This window comes from Hippocampus zosterae, chromosome 9 (genome assembly GCF_025434085.1).
Source record: "Hippocampus zosterae strain Florida chromosome 9, ASM2543408v3, whole genome shotgun sequence".
Classification (NCBI taxonomy): Eukaryota; Metazoa; Chordata; class Actinopteri; order Syngnathiformes; family Syngnathidae; genus Hippocampus; species Hippocampus zosterae.
The window spans coordinates 23,009,878-23,028,966 of record NC_067459.1 but is presented as its reverse complement, the minus strand read 5'-3'; the positions used below and the strand labels follow the sequence as shown (position 1 = coordinate 23,028,966).

The window sequence follows — 19,089 nt, the reverse complement described above, 5'->3', positions numbered from 1 at the left end:
TGCTAGTTTTCATCCGTCTAGCTAGGTCTCCCTAGCATCCCCAAGCTAGGTTTCTTCACGTAAACGTAACAGAAACATATGATGAATTTCGGCCTTGCAATGAGTCGTCCCACCCCCAAATATATAAATCCCCTTGTTCACATCAGCGGTGGCCCAACGCATTGCATTCCCACTCGGTTAGCTAGCTGGCGAACTATACGCTCCCTGGCAAAGTCACTTACGAGCGCGTTATTTTCAGCCATGAGTGGTGGAAAAGCGAGAAGAGAGAAAAAAAAATCTGTTTCGATAGCCGCTGAATGGACCAGGACTTTTGAGCTGCCGTAGCTGCTTTTCGAGTGCCCCGTTGTTGCTATGTGAGATGTATAAAATGGCAGGCTTGAGCGAAATGTATATTGCTAATGCTAATTTATATTAGCATTCCTTTTTCCAGTCGGTCATGGGGCTACTTGATCGACACACCCAACAGTGTTTAAAAAAAATGAGAACTCTTGATGAGAAATGCCGCTTTTTTGGATCGGCTATATGAATCTGAACGCAAACCAAGATTGTTTTGATCTGCTTGTTGTGATGTCACTTGTTGTTACTTTGACCTAAATAATGTTGGCACTTGGGAATTTAATCTTCTAAACTCACTCAGGAGCAGCATCACCTGGAAAGTTCTTTCTTTAATGAAAATGCTGACAGGTGAAGGATGTCCAATCAAACACTCATGGTATCCATCAAAAGCGGTCATTACGATACATTTTTAACGCTGACTCACCTGCCTTGACATGCATGTGCCCGCGCGTGTTTTTCTTCATTTACTCTGTCGATTATTTCTCCTGGCTCGTTTTATTTCTTTAGTGCGGGGTGGCAGTTATCATTAATTATAGCGCGCATGTATATCATTTTTAACTGTGGAGTACTACACTATATTCGAGGCGTTCTGTCTGTTTCTGCCATTCAACTGCATTTCTCAAACCAGAAGCGCCAAGGCCGGGAAAAACGAATCAAAACACCTTTAATCCAGACATCATCTTTTATTATCCCTCGTAGTCCACCGCTTGCGATTAAATGTAAAAATTATGTCTTTGAATCAAAGGCAAAGGCATTCGGAAAAACACGAGCAAGCTGAAACGTATGGAGGGGTTCTAAAATGGCCTAAATTTCATGATGTCACTGGCTGATAATTCTCAGGCATTGCAGCAACAATAAAAAAGGTTTTGATTCCGTAATCTTCACAATTTACATATTTTGCACCATAGAGACCCATTATAATTCATATTTTTGAATGCATCGTAAACCTAATGTGTAAACATGCATTTCACGCGATTTTTACGTCAATCGCTTTGTTTTCGCTTGGACAGACGTATGCATGCCACATTGTTGGGTTGAGGTCCTTCCAATTGTGCAACTTTTCGGTGGCGCCAGAGGATCGCAAATGAGTTTGCCTTTTTGCAGGAGGCTTCAAACCAATGCATTTTACACGAACACGTCCGGTCGGGATTGTTAGTAGGGCTCGGTTGGGATCTCCAGACACAATTTTTTTTTTTTTTCCTTTTGCAAAAAATAAAGAATAAAAAATCCCAAAGAACTAATAAAATCTATATATGTATGGATAGCACAGATGCCTCTGAACATTTTTAGAACACAAAATACATCATTACAAAAATTGTAAAATGTGTAACTTAAGGCCTTTTTAATTTGGAGCACACAAAAGGGTTAAATGTTGTGTGTGTGTGTTGCAGTCTGCACCAAACCGGCTTCTTTTCCTTTGTTACTGGCGCATCTGAAAATGAGATCATTTCCAAGCAGCCTCCATTCTCTCTGCAGGTGGCCGCCGGCGGGGAGGAAGCCTCTCAGGGCCAGATTGAGATCTTCTCGCTCAACAGGCCCGTGCCAAGGGCCGTGAAGAGCTTGCAAGTGGGCTCCGCCGTCCGCTGTCTTGAATACGTGCCGGAAGCTTCTCCCAGCGAGGAGGCGGAGGCCGCAGCTCACAAGGGAAACGCCGCCAGCATCTGTGTCGGATTAGATGACGGACGGTGAGACGATGAAAGATTTTTCAAACGTTTTACGGCGAACCCCCTCGTTTACCTCATTTTATCTTTTCCCTCTTCAGAATTCTGGTCTACGGCAGCGTGGACACTGCGGCTCAGTGCCTGGTGACCCTCAGCAACCCCCGGGGCTGTCCCGTGCTGTGCCTGAAGCACTCGCCTTGCTTCCTCTTTGCTGGCTTGCGCGACGGCACCTTGATGGTTTACGGGAGGAAAAGCGGCGGTAAGCTCTCTTGGCGAACCCGTGCTAAATTGCTTTTCCAAATACAAACGCTTATCGCTCGCTTTTCTCTTGTGTGTGAATTCCCGAATGATATTCAACGCTCATGTAAAATACATTTCTATGACCGCAGGTGTCCCGTGTTAAAATCTTTTGTGGTGCCCGTTTGCATTGTATTTCGTCTGCTGTGATGACTAAACCACGAAAAGAAAGAAGCCTGGTATCCATGGAGACTTGATTCCACTCAGAAGGACTCCAAAGTGTGTTTTAGTTGATGCCGCGTTGTTATATTGTGATGGATTTTGATGAGTGTTATTCACCTCTTTTACAAATATTTTGCTAAATACTCAACAAATCAAAGCTGTCATGGGAGAGGCTGCATTTGCTTTTTATCAACAAGCCAAAGTGGCGTGTTCAGGATAAAACAATATCAATATCAGCACTAAAAAAAGTCTACATGACACCCAAACGAGTTGTAAATGCCGGGGTTCTCCCACCGTAGACACACACACACACACACACACACACAGCAGCCCCAAAGCATGATACTGCCACCACCGCGCCTCACTTTCGGCTATTTGTTCTTTTGGTCAGAAGCAGTGTCGCATCTGCACTAAACTTACCTTTTGGAATTATGGCCCAAAAGTTCAACCTTGGTTTTATGAGAGCATAACAAAATCTCTTGTGGGAAATGTATTACGTTGCGATGAAACAGCCGTCATCTATTTTATGCGATCAATCTTGGTGGCATTTATTATAAAGAGGTTTCCACCTTGCAGACTAGAAATGAACACGACGACGGGAACAGCAAACTGCCCCCCCCCAACCCCCCCACCCCAAAAACAAAGAATCCCGACAGCTTGTTTAATCATATCCCTGATGCAATCGCTCCTTTTGCCGGGTATTCAGGATAGCTGCCAATTTACACAAAACAAATAAACGGCACTACAAAAACGAATGCACAGTCAAAAATGTTAACGGCCCAGTCCATCAATCATATAATTGTCATAAATCTGCTAGACACTATTGCCAGATAGCTGACATCTTGAACATTCACAACACAATTGGTGTAAAAAAAAAAATAAAAATACAATCGCTCCACTCACCCGTTATCCGTGATACCACCCGGCGCAGTGGAAATTAGCCAAAGAAATTCACCACCCGTATTTTGCGGAATCTCACACTCGTATGGAGCCTGCCATAACTTGAGGCGCGCCTCACCAAATCGCTGACGGACCACCTTTGCTTTTGCATTGTCTTTGTCATTGCAGAAAGAGCAGCTTGCGCCAGAAAACATGTCAGGTGCAGTGAGGCGTTACACCTTCCCGGATGCCATATCACATCAAACAGGCCTCTGCTGCCTCTCCAGAAGGAAAAAAAAAAAAAGAAGGGAGGGGGATGATTAATTAAACAGAGGAAGGAATATTAGTAGGTTGATGTATCAACAGGCAGGAAAGATGACCGGGGAGGCTCCTGGCGCATCTGTGAAAGATTCATAGTCCCGAAGGTTTGCGAGCTGCACTCCAGAGTTTAGAGAGTGCACAGCACACTGTTGCCAAATGTGTTGATCGCATCCACAAGTGATTTAAAAATAAGGCAAAATAATTTTTTTTTAAGTGGCCAAAATGATCCCGACATCACATTGTGCCACCGTAATCACACAGCAGTCAGTTTCATTTTTAGAAACCTAAAAAATTTTGGTTTCTAAAAATGTTCTAAAAAAACTAAACCTAAACCTAAAAAAAAAACTAAAAAATTCCCGATTTCCCCGGAATTCTGGGTTTTTCAATTTTTTTTATGAAAATCTCTCCGGAGAATTGAAAAAAAAAATTGCCTAAAATGAATCCGGATATTCGTTGAAAACATTGAACAAAGACGCGTTTGATTTCGTTGATTTGCTTTCACGAGCGTAGCCATGTTGAGACACTAACAATAGTAACGGTAAAGAGATTTTCGTCTCTTTATAAACACACTCGCTAAACCCCAGTGGAATGAATAAAAGACACCGTGGACATATCGGTTGTCGTAAAAAATATATATTTGGACAAAAAGGGAAACACTCAGATTGGCAGAAAAACGTGTCCGTCCGACTTCGAGTGTCATCTATGCTAGCTTAGCTTAGCTTAGCTGTTGTCGTGTGTGTTGAAATCCAAAAGACACGCTTGCTCTGCTCCGCACTGCTCCAAATTTTAGTTAAATGGCCGGTTGTGCCCACTCTCTAATTCGACTTCATTAACGCGCAGCAAAGGAAACGCTGACGCCATTCCATTTATCATCAGGCGCCTCGTGGCAGCCGCTAAAGTGCGCCTCGTGATTAATCCCCTAAGGAGAAAAAAAAGGTCCACTTTCTTCACACGCTATCCAAGCGAAACTGGAGAGAGCTAGCGGCCAAGTGGGAGATCAAAGTGAAAACGTTCACGTTTTTCCGCCCCTGTGCTTTATTACACAATATTAAAAGGGCAGTGTGTCATTTCTTCACAAAATGCAGTTTAGCATGAAATCGCCGGGCCAGCGGGTCACAGAGATGATGCTCAATACCTCGTTAACTTGCTAACTTAGATCCATTACATACACAAATTAAATTTAAAAAGCGTTCCTAATGAAAGCAACATGAAGCTGAAATGATCCGCACATCTCCCTTTATTTGATCGGCGTCAAACGAGTGAATACTACTGTCGATGTTATTTTCGATGCGGCATAGTGATTTGTTCAAAATTGTTTCTTTTGATGATTAAAGTCATCGTTGCAAGACAAGTACATTTATTTAAAAAACAAACCAACAAATTTCAGTACATTATAAAGTCTGTGCGGCCCGGTAGTCCAGTGGTTAGCACGTCAGCTTCACAGTGCAGAGGTACCGGGTTCGATTCCAGCTCCGGCCTCCCTGTGTGGAGTTTGCATGTTCTCCCCGGGCCTGCGTGGGTTTTCTCCGGGTGCTCCGGTTTCCTCCCACATTCCAAAAACATGCATGGCAGGCTGATTGAACACGCCAAATTGTCCCTAGGCGTGAATGTGAGCGTGGATGGTTGTTCGTCTCTGTGTGCCCTGCGATTGGCTGGCAACCGATTCAGGGTGTCCCCCGCCTACTGCCCGAAGACAGCTGGGATAGGCTCCAGCACCCCCCGCGATCCAAGTGAGGATCAAGCGGCTCGGAAGATGAATGAATGAATGAATATAAAGTCTGTTTTGCATCATAGTGTGTGTGTTTATATTTTCAACATTTTCAGAGGCTGCGTGTCAGTTCCTTTTCTTTTGCTGTTTGCGGAAAGGCTCGATCGCCGGTGTTGACTGTAAATTTTGAACGACTCTGGATTTTTTTTTTTTTTTTGGACGGTCCGAACAACTTAGACGTCAACATAACGGATAGTGTTTGAGGTTCCAACCTCTTCCTAAATGTACAATTTATCCATTGCGTATATTTTATTATTTCCACAGAGGATCTCTGGGATCCCGATTCCAGCAGAAGCGTGAACTTGGGTTCAGATCCAGTGCGGACCCTCTTGGTGCTAGACGACTCGGTGTGGGCGAGCTGCAGGAACTTGGTCACGGTGGTTGACATCTGCAGCCTCGACACTCAGGTAATGAAGTCGCCGTCGGACGCATCGTTTATATATCTTATCTTATTTTATTCCTGGAAAATTTTTGACACGATGTGAATGTTTGTGGTATGCTTTGAATTTCCGTATCGTTTCTGGGGCTGCTTTGCTACATCTAGAACTGTGGTCTGTTGGAATCTATGCGGGGTCCAAAAAAAAATCTGTTTTGGGAAAGTCACATGAGCTCTAATCTGTATATTTTGACGCTAAAATGAAGCATGCGAAGAAAAGAATATTCTGGGAAACATGGAGCTGTTCCGGGGCTGCTTTGCTACCTCCAGCGCCGGTTGTCTTGAATTTGCGCCGGGTGCAAAGAAATCTCGACACTGTGGAGACTTTTTGGAGTAAATCGAGCTTTTATCATGGGTCCTCTAAGAGGGTAATGACCCAAAATGCACGTCCAAAGAATGTCCTGAATGGAGTGTGACAGGTTGGTTAGCGATGATTCCTTCCTCTGAGGTGAGGACTTAATGAGCCGAGGTGACCACTCTCCTCTGCCGCAGAACTAAACGGGTCAACGCATGGTTACTTCTGAACTAACCTCGTCTTCCTCACTAATACGCTCTCGCGAGTGCTGACTTGACACGGTGCCGGCAAGCAGAAGTTGCGGTCAAATAGATCATTCGACAGGCCTCAGAGGCTCGCCGGCGCGTATCGTCTTGATTTATTATTTTTTTCACCTCCGCACGTCAACGTCAATTTTGCCGGGCGCCGACGCTCTTCTCGTTTGACGCCGCTTATCCACGAAGCCTCCGAAGGGATCGGCGGCAAGGTGCGCTCGGCTTTGGGCGTACGAGTGGCTATACAATCAAGTATATTGCTGACAAAGCTGCACACCAATCGAGCGAGGATTGCGAGGCATGAATAAATCATCAGCCATAAGGATGGAGATACCCCGTCATAAGCTCCGACAGCCTCGGGATGATTTTGAAAGTCACGGGGATTACGTGTCCTCTTGTTGTAATATACTCGCGCTTGGTGCAGTCAGAAATTGGTTGGCGACTGAAGTGAACCGACCGAAAAGCTTTGCTCAAATTCTCATCGACTTCTGTTCGTTTCCTGTCATTCACGTTAAAATGGATAAAAGCGTGATTGGCTTGCGTTTATCATCTCAAAGTAGGAATGGCCTCGCGTTGCTTTTTGCTACGCAATGAACCCCATTTATGATCCATTTACATGAACGGTCACACCTCGGTTTTCGACCATAATCCGTTCCAGAAGGCTATTCGAAAACCGAAAAAAAAAAATCTTTATTGAACACGTCTGTTCACAATAGAACACTACACGAGGAAGCGTCACTTTCTCGTGTAAGGAAGGCGAGAGGAGTCAAGTGACGCATTCAAATGCGCTCAGTTTGTTCGAGAACCGAAATTCGGTCGTCATCCGAGACATAAAAACCCTTGAACCACAAAACAAATAAACAGCACTACAAAATTTCAAATTGAAAAAAAAAATTCCACAAATTTTGAAATTGGTGGAAAAATTTCAAAATTTCTCCACCAAAAATTTTGACATTTTTGGTGGAAAACCAATTTGGTTGAGAACAGAGACGTTTGAAAACCGAGGCTTGACTGTATATGTAGTAATTCAGAATAATTTCAGTGTAATAATGCTCAAAATAAAACGGAATCATTTATATCGTAATTGGGGTTTTTTTTGTGTGTGTGTGTGTTTTTTTTAGTTTGTGTGCAAATTACACTTAAACAGGCTAAGTTGCTTTTGTTATTACAATCCAAAGAATTTTGTCTTATCCGCATCATTCCAAATGAGCACTTTGTTGTTCTGACATGGACACGACAGGAATGTTAATACGACAATGGAGTTGTATTTCATTTTCATGTTGTCACCTCTGAGTTTTGGAGAAACGTCTCTTTGAAAATTCAGTGCTCCGCATGTCTTGAGCAAGGAGCCATTTTGGGGGTCGAAATATTACCGTAATGACCATACACAAGGCGCAACGGATCTTAAGGCGCGCTCGGAGCTTTTAAGAATTTTAGGTGCGCCTTTCAGTGCGGAAAATTCTGTACGTTTTTTTTTTTTTCCAGTCGTGGACTCTTCCTTTTTTTTCTTTCACTTTTCATTTTCTGTATGTGGAACAGCCACGTGCCAATACTTTATATTTAGAATACTTTATTATAATACTCCCTCGTCCACCGAATGCATCTCGACTGCTAATTGCCTCACATTCAAACCACCGTCAGAAGGTTCTTCCTCTGCAAGACTCTTGCTGAGCGATCGTCTCCTCGGTTGTGCATCGAGGATGTTTTTTTTTTTTTTTTTTTTTTTTGCTCGCTCCTGAGCCGCCCACTGCTCAGGAGCCAATTAGAAAAGAAAACACATCAAAGCCGGCGTTTCAAACAAAGAAGCGCCCGCCGGCAAGGGCGCCCAAACAGGTGCTTAATCCCTGTCGGCGCGGCGCGGCACGTGATTTCGGCGTTCTCATCTTGGCTGGCTCCTATTCACCCCCCCCTTAATTGCGCGGCCTTCGAGCTGACAGCGATACGAGCCGTGAGACGACACCCCGCAGCGGGCCTTGTCACGCCGCCGACCGCAAGGGCTGCTTGTGTTGCCACGATAAGGATAATTGCGCTTAATTTTTGAGCCGCTCATTAAACATGAGGAGCCCCGAGACTGTGCGCCGGAGGAGACGGGAAAGTGACGCAAAAACATGCCACCGGCGTCGGATGCGCGCTAAATTCCAGAATTGGGAAAGCAAATATCAGTCGTGCACAATGTCATCGTTGACAAAAAAAAAACTCTTGTGCACCTTTTTTTTTTCTAATGTGTCTGCTAAAACTTTTTGGGTCAGTTGGGTGCATTTCAAGGTGTCCTTCAAAGACAAGCCTGTCTTAAATGGTTTATTATTATTATTATTTGGGGCGGCCCGGTAGTCCAGTGGTTAGCACGTCGGCTTCACAGTGCAGAGGTACCGGGTTCGATTCCAGGTCCGGCCTCCCTGTGTGGAGTTTGCATGTTCTCCCCGGGCCTGCGTGGGTTTTCTCCGGGTGCTCCGGTTTCCTCCCACATTCCAAAAATATGCCTGGCAGGCTGATTGAACGCTCTAAATTGTCCCTAGGTGTGAGTGTGAGTGCGAATGGTTGTTCGTCTATGTGTGCCCTGTGATTGGCTGGCAACCGATTCAGGGTGTCCCCCGCCTACTGCCCGGAGACAGCTGGGATAGGCTCCAGCACCCCCCGCGACCCTAGTGAGGATCAAGCGGTTAGGAAGATGAATGAATGAATGAATTATTATTATTTTTGGTTAATTTTCATCCAGCAACATGAAATTTGGTAGGTATGGTTATCATGAGTAGACCCACAAAAAAACAAAAAAAAAAAACAGTCTGGAGAAGCCATGCCTTAAAAGACACAGGAAGTCTTCACTTTGGTTTTCAAGTGGCCACTTAGGGCATTTCCGAGTGCCTTGTACTGACTGGCCTTCAAAACGTTTTCTGATTGCTACCGAGTGACACAGACAGGGGTGCACGGGCACGCCTCTCCAAAAAAAAAACAAAGCTAAACCGCAGCATAAAATTGCTTCCATCCATCGATTTTCCGCGTGCTGAGGCTCCCAGCTGTCTTCGGGCAGTTGGCCGAGGACACCCTGAACCGGTGGCACACACACGGACGAACAACCACCCACGCTCACACTGACACCTCGGGACAATTTCGAGTGTTCAATCAGCCTCCCATGCATGTTTTTGGTACGTGGGAAGAAACCGAATTACCAGGAGAAAACCCACGCAGGCACGGCGGAGAACATGCGAACTCCACACAGGAAGGTCAGAACCGGGATTGACCCCGTGACCTCTGCCCTGTGAGGTTGACTTGCAAAAATTTGCTGCTTTCTTTTTTTTAATATTTTTTTTTCACTTTTCATTCCATTTCATTGGACCTCATGAGTCTGATGCGGGTGTAGCGAATACAACGGCCAAAGTGCGCGTCTTTCCGTAACGGCTCTTTTTGTGTATTACAGACACTGGAGGTTCACCCGGACCCGGCGGTTAGCGTGTCGCACGTGGCGCGCGCCGGCGGCGGCGTGTGGATGGCGTTCTCGGAGGGCTCGTCCATCCGTCTCTTTCACACCGAGACGCTGGAGCTGCTGCAGGAGATCAACATCTCCACGCGTTCCTCGCCGCTCAACACCGGTAAAGAGCTGAAAAATCCACTCCCTTATTTTACAAGGCTTCTTGGAAAAGCCCGGAAAAAAAAAAGTGAGGAGAGCAAGTTCAACGAGCAAAACGCGTCTCTAGTGACCATTTGTTTAATAACCGGCACTTCCGACCGGTACGATGCGTTTTATTTCAATGTTTTTGTCACGTCGTTCGATCAATATTGACACGCCGCCATATTGCATCTCTGTAAAGCTTTGATGGTTTCTATTGATGGATGACATCACCAACTGAAGGTCCGGGTACCAAATGCAGGCCCGCGAGACATTAGCGTTGCCCCCCCCCTCTTCACACACAATGATATTCTCATCTCGATCAAGTTGCCCCCGCTGCTCCTGCACGTTGGGGGGGGGGGGGCGACATGAATAAGTAAGCACCCGCGACACGGCGCGGCCAACGCGGGTGAAAGCTGGAGGATTAATATGAATGAAAGAGTCGCCCGAGAGCCGCCGAAAGAAGGGCTGCCTCGTGGGGGTGGGTGTGGGGGGGGGGGAGGGCTGGGGGTCCTTTGAGTTGATGTGACGCTCTGTGTTTGTCCTACTTTTCTTTTTTTTTTTTTTTCCCGTCGGCTCGTTTCATCTCGTCCGCTCGGCTGTAAATCCTCTCTCGGCATCCCCCCCCCCCCCCCCCCGCCCCCCGCTCGCCCTCCCGCTCCCACCTTTTCTTCGGCTGCGGTCCATTTAAGATGCCACACGTAACCCGTTGTCAAGCATGAAATATTGATGGCAAAGTTTCCCCCGTCGTTGCGGCGGCGGAAAACAACAGCAAGCAAACTTTAAGTCAGCTAATGACAAGTGCCTAATATATGCGATATTTTATCGGAGAGCATCCGAAAGCTCCGAGAGACTTTTTTTGCGCGGTCTTGGCGTGTTACCAAAATGTCAATCTTGGTGACGCGTAAAAAAAAAATAATGTATTGGGTGCAATGTGAAGCCATTTTTAAAAACAAAACATTGCGCAATAATCTCATGAAAGATTGAGGTTGCCAGGTCTGATTTGTTTACAAAGTTTCATGAGTTTTGGTGCATTTTTAGACCGATCCAAAGTAGTTTTGTTTTCTAGGTGAACCGCGCGTCGCCAATAATAATCAACAGCGGTCGCCAAAAAAAAAAAAAAGTATTGGTTGCACCGTGAAGCCATTTTTAAAAACAAAATATTGCGCAATAATCTCATGAAAGATTGAGGGCGTTGCCAGGTCTGATTTGTTTACAAAGTTTCATGAATTTTGGTGCATTTTTAGACCGATCCAAAGTAGTTTTGTTTTCTAGGTGAACCGCGCGTCGCCAATAATAATCAACAGCGGTCGCCCAAAAAAAAAAAAAGTATTGGTTGCACCGTGAAGCCATTTTTAAAAACAAAACATTGCGCAATAATCTCATGAAAGATTGAGGGCGTTGCCAGGTCTGATTTGTTTACAAAGTTTCATGAGTTTTGGTGCATTTTTAGACCGATCCAAAGTAGTTTTGTTTTCTAGGTGAACCGCGCGTCGCCAATAATAATCAACAGCGGTCGCCGCACGGGCCCTGATAAACATTGTCGCTCGTCTTGCAATCTTGTGAGCGACAAAAGCAGGCATTACGCTCGACGTCTCGCTGGGAAGTGCAGAAAATCAGCCGGATACAAGGTCTGATTGTTCAGCCCTTTGACGGCTGTCTGAAAGTGTGCGCATAATCGTACGCTTTGAGTGCGCCATTATCTCGTTGAGCAGCATTTCACACGCGACAAACGCTCGCGTGGCGTGTGACCATGCGCGCTTCCCATTTCAGCCCCAAACAAATGTGAACTTTTACTTTTTTTTTTTTTTTTTTCCTTGGGTGAAGTTCGAGTATATAAAACAAAGTACTTGACGGCTAATAGAATTCCGTTGCTCGGCGTTGTGTAAAATGTGTTTAATGTTACACTTTCCAGGTTTAAAAACTGCAAATAATTGGGGACGAGGGATTTAAGATGCTTGACGTCAGCATTGAAAATCGTTGTTTTTTTGTTTTTTTGCTCCCTCTGCTCTTGCAAAAAAAAATCCATTTGTTGTGATTGTTTTATTCTTATCTGTTGCGTCCAAATAATTGAAATGCCATTTATTGTGGAGGCGAGGTGCTCCAAAAAGTCTCAAAACAGGAACAGTAGCTGCACTATTAGTAGTCGTGGGCACGAGTAACTTGTATTCTTTGGCGTTGGACTCAGCATGACTTAGATTTGTTCTTGATTTTTACTGCTTGGTGCTTTCTACCGCCTTTTATTACCGATTCGTCTTACTGTTTCGAAGGCGGCCCGGCCGTGGCAGTTTCGAAGTTTCCACTGCCACGACTGAAAATGCAAAGCAGAGCAACGAGCTGCGTCGCTGCGATTGTTTTTGAGCTTTCCTCTCCTGGTTTTGATGTTTCAGGTCAGGCGACCATGCGAGTCACCAGCCTGCTCATCTGTCAAGGACTCTTGTGGGTCGGCACCGCCCAAGGCCTCATTGTCACCCTGCCGGTTCCCAAACTGGAGGGAATACCCAAAATAACAGGTCAGGTGCAAATAACCGCTCCTTTCGATAAAACGGATCGTTTGTAAAATAACAAATCGTTCATACGAAAATGGCGTTCCCCCAAACAAGGCATTCTGGCCCATGTAACGGGACACTCCCCAAAGTAGTCCCAATAAACAAACAAAACAAATCCCAGGCGGCCCGGTAGTCCAGTGGTTAGCACGTCGGCTTCACAGTGCAGAGGTACCGGGTTCGATTCCAGCTGCGGCCTCCCTGTGTGGAGTTTGCATGTTCTCCCCGGGCCTGCGTGGGTTTTCTCCGGGTGCTCCAGTTTCCTCCCACATTCCAAAAATATGCATGGCAGGCCGATTGAACACTCTAAATTGTCCCTAGGTGTGAGTGTGAGTGCGAATGGTTGTTCGTCTCTGTGTGCCCTGCGATTGGCTGGCAACCGATCCAGGGTGTCCCCCGCCTACTGCCCAGAGACAGCTGGGATAGGCTCCAGCACCCCCCGCGACCCTAGTGAGGATCAAGCGGCTCGGAAGATGAATGAATGAATGAACAAATCCCACAGTGCCAGATCATTTTTACAATCGTCATAATCCCCCCAAAAGACGCAAAACAATACAGCTCCTCATTTTGAATGTGGCGAACTCCTCCAGGAAAAGGCAGGATCTCGCTGAACGGCCACAGCGGGCCGGTGGACTTCCTGGCGGCCGTCACCAGCACCTTGTCTCCGGACCTCCTGAAGAGGGACTCGGTGGCGGATGGCCCGGACTCGGCCTGCGGGGGCGAGGATCCCAGCGATACCTCCTCCCAGGAATCCCTGCAGCACCCGGGCGAGGGCCGGGTGGCGGGCGGCGGCGGCGGCGTCCTGCTGCGGTACAAGCTGCGCTCCACCTCGGGGCTGCCCGGACGCCCGCTCACGGCCGCCGCCGACGAGGCCTCCGACTCGTCCCTGGAGTCCCTGGAGCACAGCGTGGAGGACGGCTCCATCTACGAGCTCAGCGACGACCCCGAGACGTGGGTGCGGGGGCGCCCCTCGGAGAAGGACGGCAAGGCCAAAGACAGGGTGGTCTCGGCCGCCGTGGTCTCCGGGGGCCGAGGGTTCCGGAGGCTGCGGGAGGGGGCGCGGACGGCCGGGGAGCCTTCGGAGAACGTCCTTCTGGTTTGGCAACTCCCGTTGACTGTCTAATTTAGAACAACGCGCTTCACCTCCATCTTGGAGGCTCACGCGTCGAAGAAGGGAAACCTTGGGTTTTAGCATTGACGAGTCCAAGGACTATAAAATCATCGACCAATAACAGGTAATAATTCCCAAGAGGACAGGTATCTTTAAAAAAAAAAAAAAAAGCAACTCTGAGAGCACAGATAGCAGAATTGTCCCGCTTTGCCTGACGGTTGACTCGCAGCTCGGAATCGGCATTACCGCCACCTGCGGGACAGGAGTAGAACAATGCCAAATGAATTCCATGCCACTTTGTTTCAAAAGAAACCCTTGTGATGGGAGCGGGGTGGGGGGGGCTGGGGGGCGCATTTTCGCGACCCGGCTGGGAGCCCGCTTGCCAACGGTGGCTTCATTCGCGCTTGTCTCAAGACGGAACGCGCCCTCGCAGCTGCTCACGGGATCACGCCGATCAATGACCACTAAACAAACCAGATGTACTTTATTGCACATGTCTAATTTTGATGTTCTAATTTTGTTTTTGTTTTTTTAACATTTGCGCCAACTAAAATTGTTTGAGCATGTCGCACTTGCTTTGATCAGCGTTGAGCTAATGAAAGCTTATTTATATGAAGGAGGTTTGGTGCAACGAACGCACTGGCGAGACGAATGAGGATACTACCAGAAAAAAGTTTCAAAGAATTCATTTGGTGGGGTTTAAAAGGGACACACTTTTCAAAATAAAAGGAAAAGGAAAAGTTGCTTTTTTAAATTGACATTTTTCTTTATTTTGGGATAAAAAAAATATTTTTTTAGAATAATAAATTATGGAAAAAAAATGCCCCCCCCCCTTCTTGTTTCCTTTTTTCTCTGAAAATAACTTTTTTTCCCCCCATCAACACTCTTTTCTGGTGAAATTCTGACATTCTGCTCCCAAGATTCCACATTCGATGTTGTCCCGCCTCCTTGAAAGTTGACGTGAGTTCCGTTCGGAGTGGTCATCCCCTCCCGCAAGCTCCAACTTTCCTTTGTCTCGAGCTTTCCATGTTTTGACTCTCTGTGACTTATCTCCACTACCTAAAAGGGTACATGAATGAAAATCCATTTTGCCTTGTGTCGTGTTTTTGATATGGAAAATGTTTTTTGGGGTTTTTTTTTTGCACATTATGGGCCTATTTGCACCAACCAACGCATCTTTAGCTAAACGTTGCATGACTATTTTCCCAATGACGGATGTTTGTTTTCTGTAAATGAATGCGTACAAGCTTGTGGGCGAGGGGGGGGGGGGGGTCCGGGTACAGAGTCAAAAGATTTTGTGTTTTTGAAAAAAGAAACAATGTACCGATGATAGTCGTACTTTCTGGAATGGTGTTCTTTTTGGAATGGGGTGTTTTGGAAGCTGGTGTAATTTTAAGGGTAAAAAAATACACTGGTTGCGATAGAATGGTTGTGTGTCAAAAATACGATAACGTTATTTTTTAGGAGGCTATTTTTGCGCCCTAAACACTGACTGTTCATCATTGTCTAAATGTGATCCGAGGGATGATGATCATTTTGTCCTCTAAAAATGTTGACTCTATTTTCTTTTTTCTCTCCCCAAAATGTGACTTTTCTTAGAACAGCGGGCCTATTTTTCTTTTCTCCAAATTGGATGTCCTTTGTGAGTTTCAAATGTCAATGTTCGACTTGACTTGTGCGTTCACCTGCCGGGCCGCAGTCCATCCTCTGCTGTTTTGTTTTCCATCGTTCATCTGTCAGCATTTCGTCATGATTTCATCAGGAAATTCTGCGAAAGGAGCCGTCGCCATTGCCGTCCTTCTTGCCGCGGGAAGCCAACTCCGGACGAACGGCGGAAGGTTACGCCGCTCGGCATGGCCGCCTCGAGTCTTGACATAACCTTGGGGGCGTGCGGGGCTCGCCGCCTTATCCTTTCATCATCCATCCATCTGCGGGAATCGTTCCGCCGAAAAGCCGACGCAAATCCGCTTCGCCGGCTGTCATCTAAATGTAAATGCGCGTAGCAAACGCGCACGACGCCGACTCGTGTGCCGCGACACCCTCGTGGTGAGTGCCGAGGTGTTTGGGCCTTGCCGTGTTTGTTTTCCTGCGAATGAAATATGCATGAGTCCGTCACAAACGGGGACTGCGACGATTGAACCTTTTGTATCCATGAACATGTCGTGTTTGACTTGGAAGCGCACACAAATATCACTAATAATAATTAAAGCTGGAGCTGACTTGGTACCTTTTTGTGTTTTATGGTGAGTCGTCCAACTTTGACGCCTTGTTCTGTCTCCAAGCGAAGATGAAAACCTCAAACGTTTCGCATTTCGGCGTCAGGCCAAAACCTCCTATGTCACATTCTGGCAAATTTCAACTATTTCCACAAGTTGTGTATGCGCGATATATACTTCAACCAAATATCTTGTCTTTGGCCAGCAGGTGGGGCACACCCTGAACTGTTTGGATATGCCTACCAAATTTGAAATTGTCTTGAGGGACTTGATTACAAAAAAAAAAACAAACAAACAAACAAAGCAAAAAACCTGCCCAAGACTTGTGAAAGACCACTGGAAATGTTCAAAATGGCCACTTCAAAGCAGACTGCTTGTGTGTTTTCGGGCACGGCTTCAAGCAATTCTTTTGTGGGTCTCTGATGATAAAAACATCAACCAAATTTCATGCAGTCAACCCGGTGTAACGCGATGAATTCAAACCAAACATCTTTATCTGGAATTGGCCCATAAATATCAAGGCTTCTTTTGTCTTTTCTTACACCGTTTGTTCAGATATTTTTTTTGTGGGTCTCATCATGAAACATATCACCCTCAAATTTGATGTTCCTAAGACAAAACGTTCCGCGAGGGGCTGGAATTTTTTTTTGCCGTTGCTTTTGCCTTTGATGAACAGGACTGCTGCAAAATGTGTTTTTGGATTGCAAGTGTTGTCAGAGGGATGTTTGTTTTCTTCGTAATGAAATTTTTCAAGTGTATTGCAGAGTGGATTTATTCTTGCACTTTTACCGATGGTTCCCTCGAGTTGGCGTAAAGAAAGGCAGAAAAACCCACCTCGGCCTTTAACGGCTGCCGTAAGGAACATCTTGTTTTAGGAGCAATTATGGTGGCTTGTTAACATGATGTGCTTTTTCCTCCCGCATGTTTATAAGAGTTTTTAATTGCGCCGAAGGTTCAGAGGTGCCCAGCAATTAGAAGCCGCGCTTCATTTTAGTGGATTTTATGTCTTCAAGTATGAAACTGATGTCTAAAGGAGAGGCATTTTATTGCTTTTTTTTATTTCTGATTAAACTGAATTCAAATTTGTGACAGGGTTCTCATTCTTCCACTTACTTTTTATTTATGGACCTGTGAAGGACTTTTGAGGGCTAATTAAGCCACTTTTTAAGGACTTTTTCTCCATTCAGCAGGGGATTCACGGTGGATTTAATGAATGGGAAGCCACATTTCACTGAGCTGGTGTTCAAACATTGCGGCCAAAGGAAGGGCACATCTTTATTTTGAGGGGCGATCAGCTGACCCTTTATTTGACATACTGGATGTCAAATTGGACTGAAATGACCTGAAGTGATCACGTGATCATCATCGGAACTGATCGGAGACGGCGGGAAAAGCAAAGCGGGAACCAGGAAGCTCAATTAAGAACATCATTTCACCACTTCTGATTAACTTTTATGAACTCGAAGGACGACCATGTATAGTAAGGTGTTTATAGCCCCCCCCCCCCAAAAAATGACCATGTATAGTAAGGCGTTTTTAGCCCCCCAAAAAACGACCATGTATAGTAAGGCGTTTTTAGCCGAAAAAAACAACAACCATGTATAGTAAGGCGTATTTAGGCGAAAAAAACGACCATGTATAGTAAGGCCTTTTTGGACAAAAAAAACCCAACCATGTATAGTAAGGTGTTTATCGCCAAAAAAAAAAACCGACCATGTATATATAGTAAGGCGTTTTTAGCCAATAAATAACGACCATGTATAGTAGGGCGTTTTTAGTCGAATAGTAATGCGTTTTTAGCCGAAAAAAAGGACCATGTATAGTAAGGTGTTTATCGCCAAAAAAAACCCCGACCACGTATAGTAAGGCGTTTTTAGCACCCCCAAAAAACGACCATGTATAGTAAGGCGTTTTTAGCCCAAAAAAACCCAACCATCTATATATAGTAAGGCGTTTTTCGCCGAAAAAAAACGGCCATGTATAGTAAGGCCTTTTTGGACGAAAAAAAACAACCATGTATAGTAAGGCATTTTTGGACAAAAAAAAACGACCATGTAAAGTAAGGCATTTTTTGACGAAATTTTTAGCCGAAAAAAAAACGACCATGTACAGTAAGGCGGTTTTAGCCGAAAAAACTCCCGACCATGATTAATATAAAAACAACTCCATTGCTCTATGTGGTGCTCTGGCTCAGTGGTAGAGTGATGGAGTGCCACACCAGAGGTTGAGTCTTTGATCCCTGCTTGTTACAACAAAGTCTGCTCTTTAACCACCATCTACAACTTATTTGAGGAAAAACACAAAACAACCTGAAGGTTCATTGTGGTTGGTTAGCTCAGTGGTAGAAAGCTGAAGTCACAAATCCAACGGTTGGGAGTTTGATTCCTTGTGCTTGCAACAAGGTCACATCGTTCTTTAACCACCATTTGCAGCTTTATTGAAGAAAACTCAAAACAAACAAGAAGTTATGTGGTGGTGTGGCTCAGGGGTAGAGAAACCATGTCCCAAACTAGCGGTTTGGTGTTCAATCCCCAGATGTTGCAAACATATCCCTTCTTTCTTTGACCAACATAATAAGTAAGGCTTATTGAAGTCATTTTTTGTATCGTAAGGCGTTTTTCGCCGAAAAAAAACGGCCATGTATAGTAAGGCATTTTTAGCCGAAAAAAACAACCATGTATAGTAAGGCCTTTTTGGATGAAAAAAATATAGTAAGGCGTTTTTAGCCGAAAAAAACGACCATGTATAGTAAGCCGTTTTTAGCCAATAAAAAACGACCATGTATAGTAGGGCGTTTTTAGTCGAATAGTAAGGCGTTTTTAGCCGAATAAAAGGACCATGTATAGTAAGGTGTTTATCGCCAAAAAAAACGACCGTGTATAGAAAGGCGTTTTTATGTATAGTAAGGCGTTTTTAGCCGCCCCAAAAAACGACCGTGTATAGAAAGGCATTTTTAGCCAATAAAAAACGACCATGTATAGTAAGGCGTTTTTAGCTGAAAAAACCCAACCATGTATAGTAAGGCCTTTTTGGACCGAAAAAAACGACCATGTATAAAAAGGCCTTTTTGGACGAAAAAAAATGACCATGTATAGTAAGGCGTTTTTTGGCGAAAAAAAACAACCATGTATAGTAAGGCGTTTTTAGCCCGAAAAAAAGACCATGTATTGTAAGGCGTTTTTAGCCGAAAAAAACCGACCATG

General features: G+C 45.2%; 1 protein-coding gene across 6 annotated transcripts in view; it reads left to right on the top strand.

Moving 5' to 3' along the window:
• The window catches only part of arhgef10la (Rho guanine nucleotide exchange factor (GEF) 10-like a), a 103,467-nt gene extending 87,571 nt beyond the window's left edge, over positions 1–15,896 (top strand). For all 6 annotated transcript variants that reach the window (XM_052076951.1, XM_052076953.1, XM_052076950.1 and 3 more), the window contains 6 exons: positions 1,813–2,021; positions 2,099–2,256; positions 5,689–5,831; positions 9,825–9,996; positions 12,404–12,526; positions 13,150–15,896. In XM_052076951.1, coding sequence (XP_051932911.1) covers positions 1,813–2,021; positions 2,099–2,256; positions 5,689–5,831; positions 9,825–9,996; positions 12,404–12,526; positions 13,150–13,682 — 1,338 coding nt within the window. In that variant the 3' untranslated portion in view covers positions 13,683–15,896. The remainder of the gene's footprint in view (positions 1–1,812; positions 2,022–2,098; positions 2,257–5,688; positions 5,832–9,824; positions 9,997–12,403; positions 12,527–13,149) is intronic.
• Positions 15,897–19,089: the final 3,193 nt, after the last annotated feature.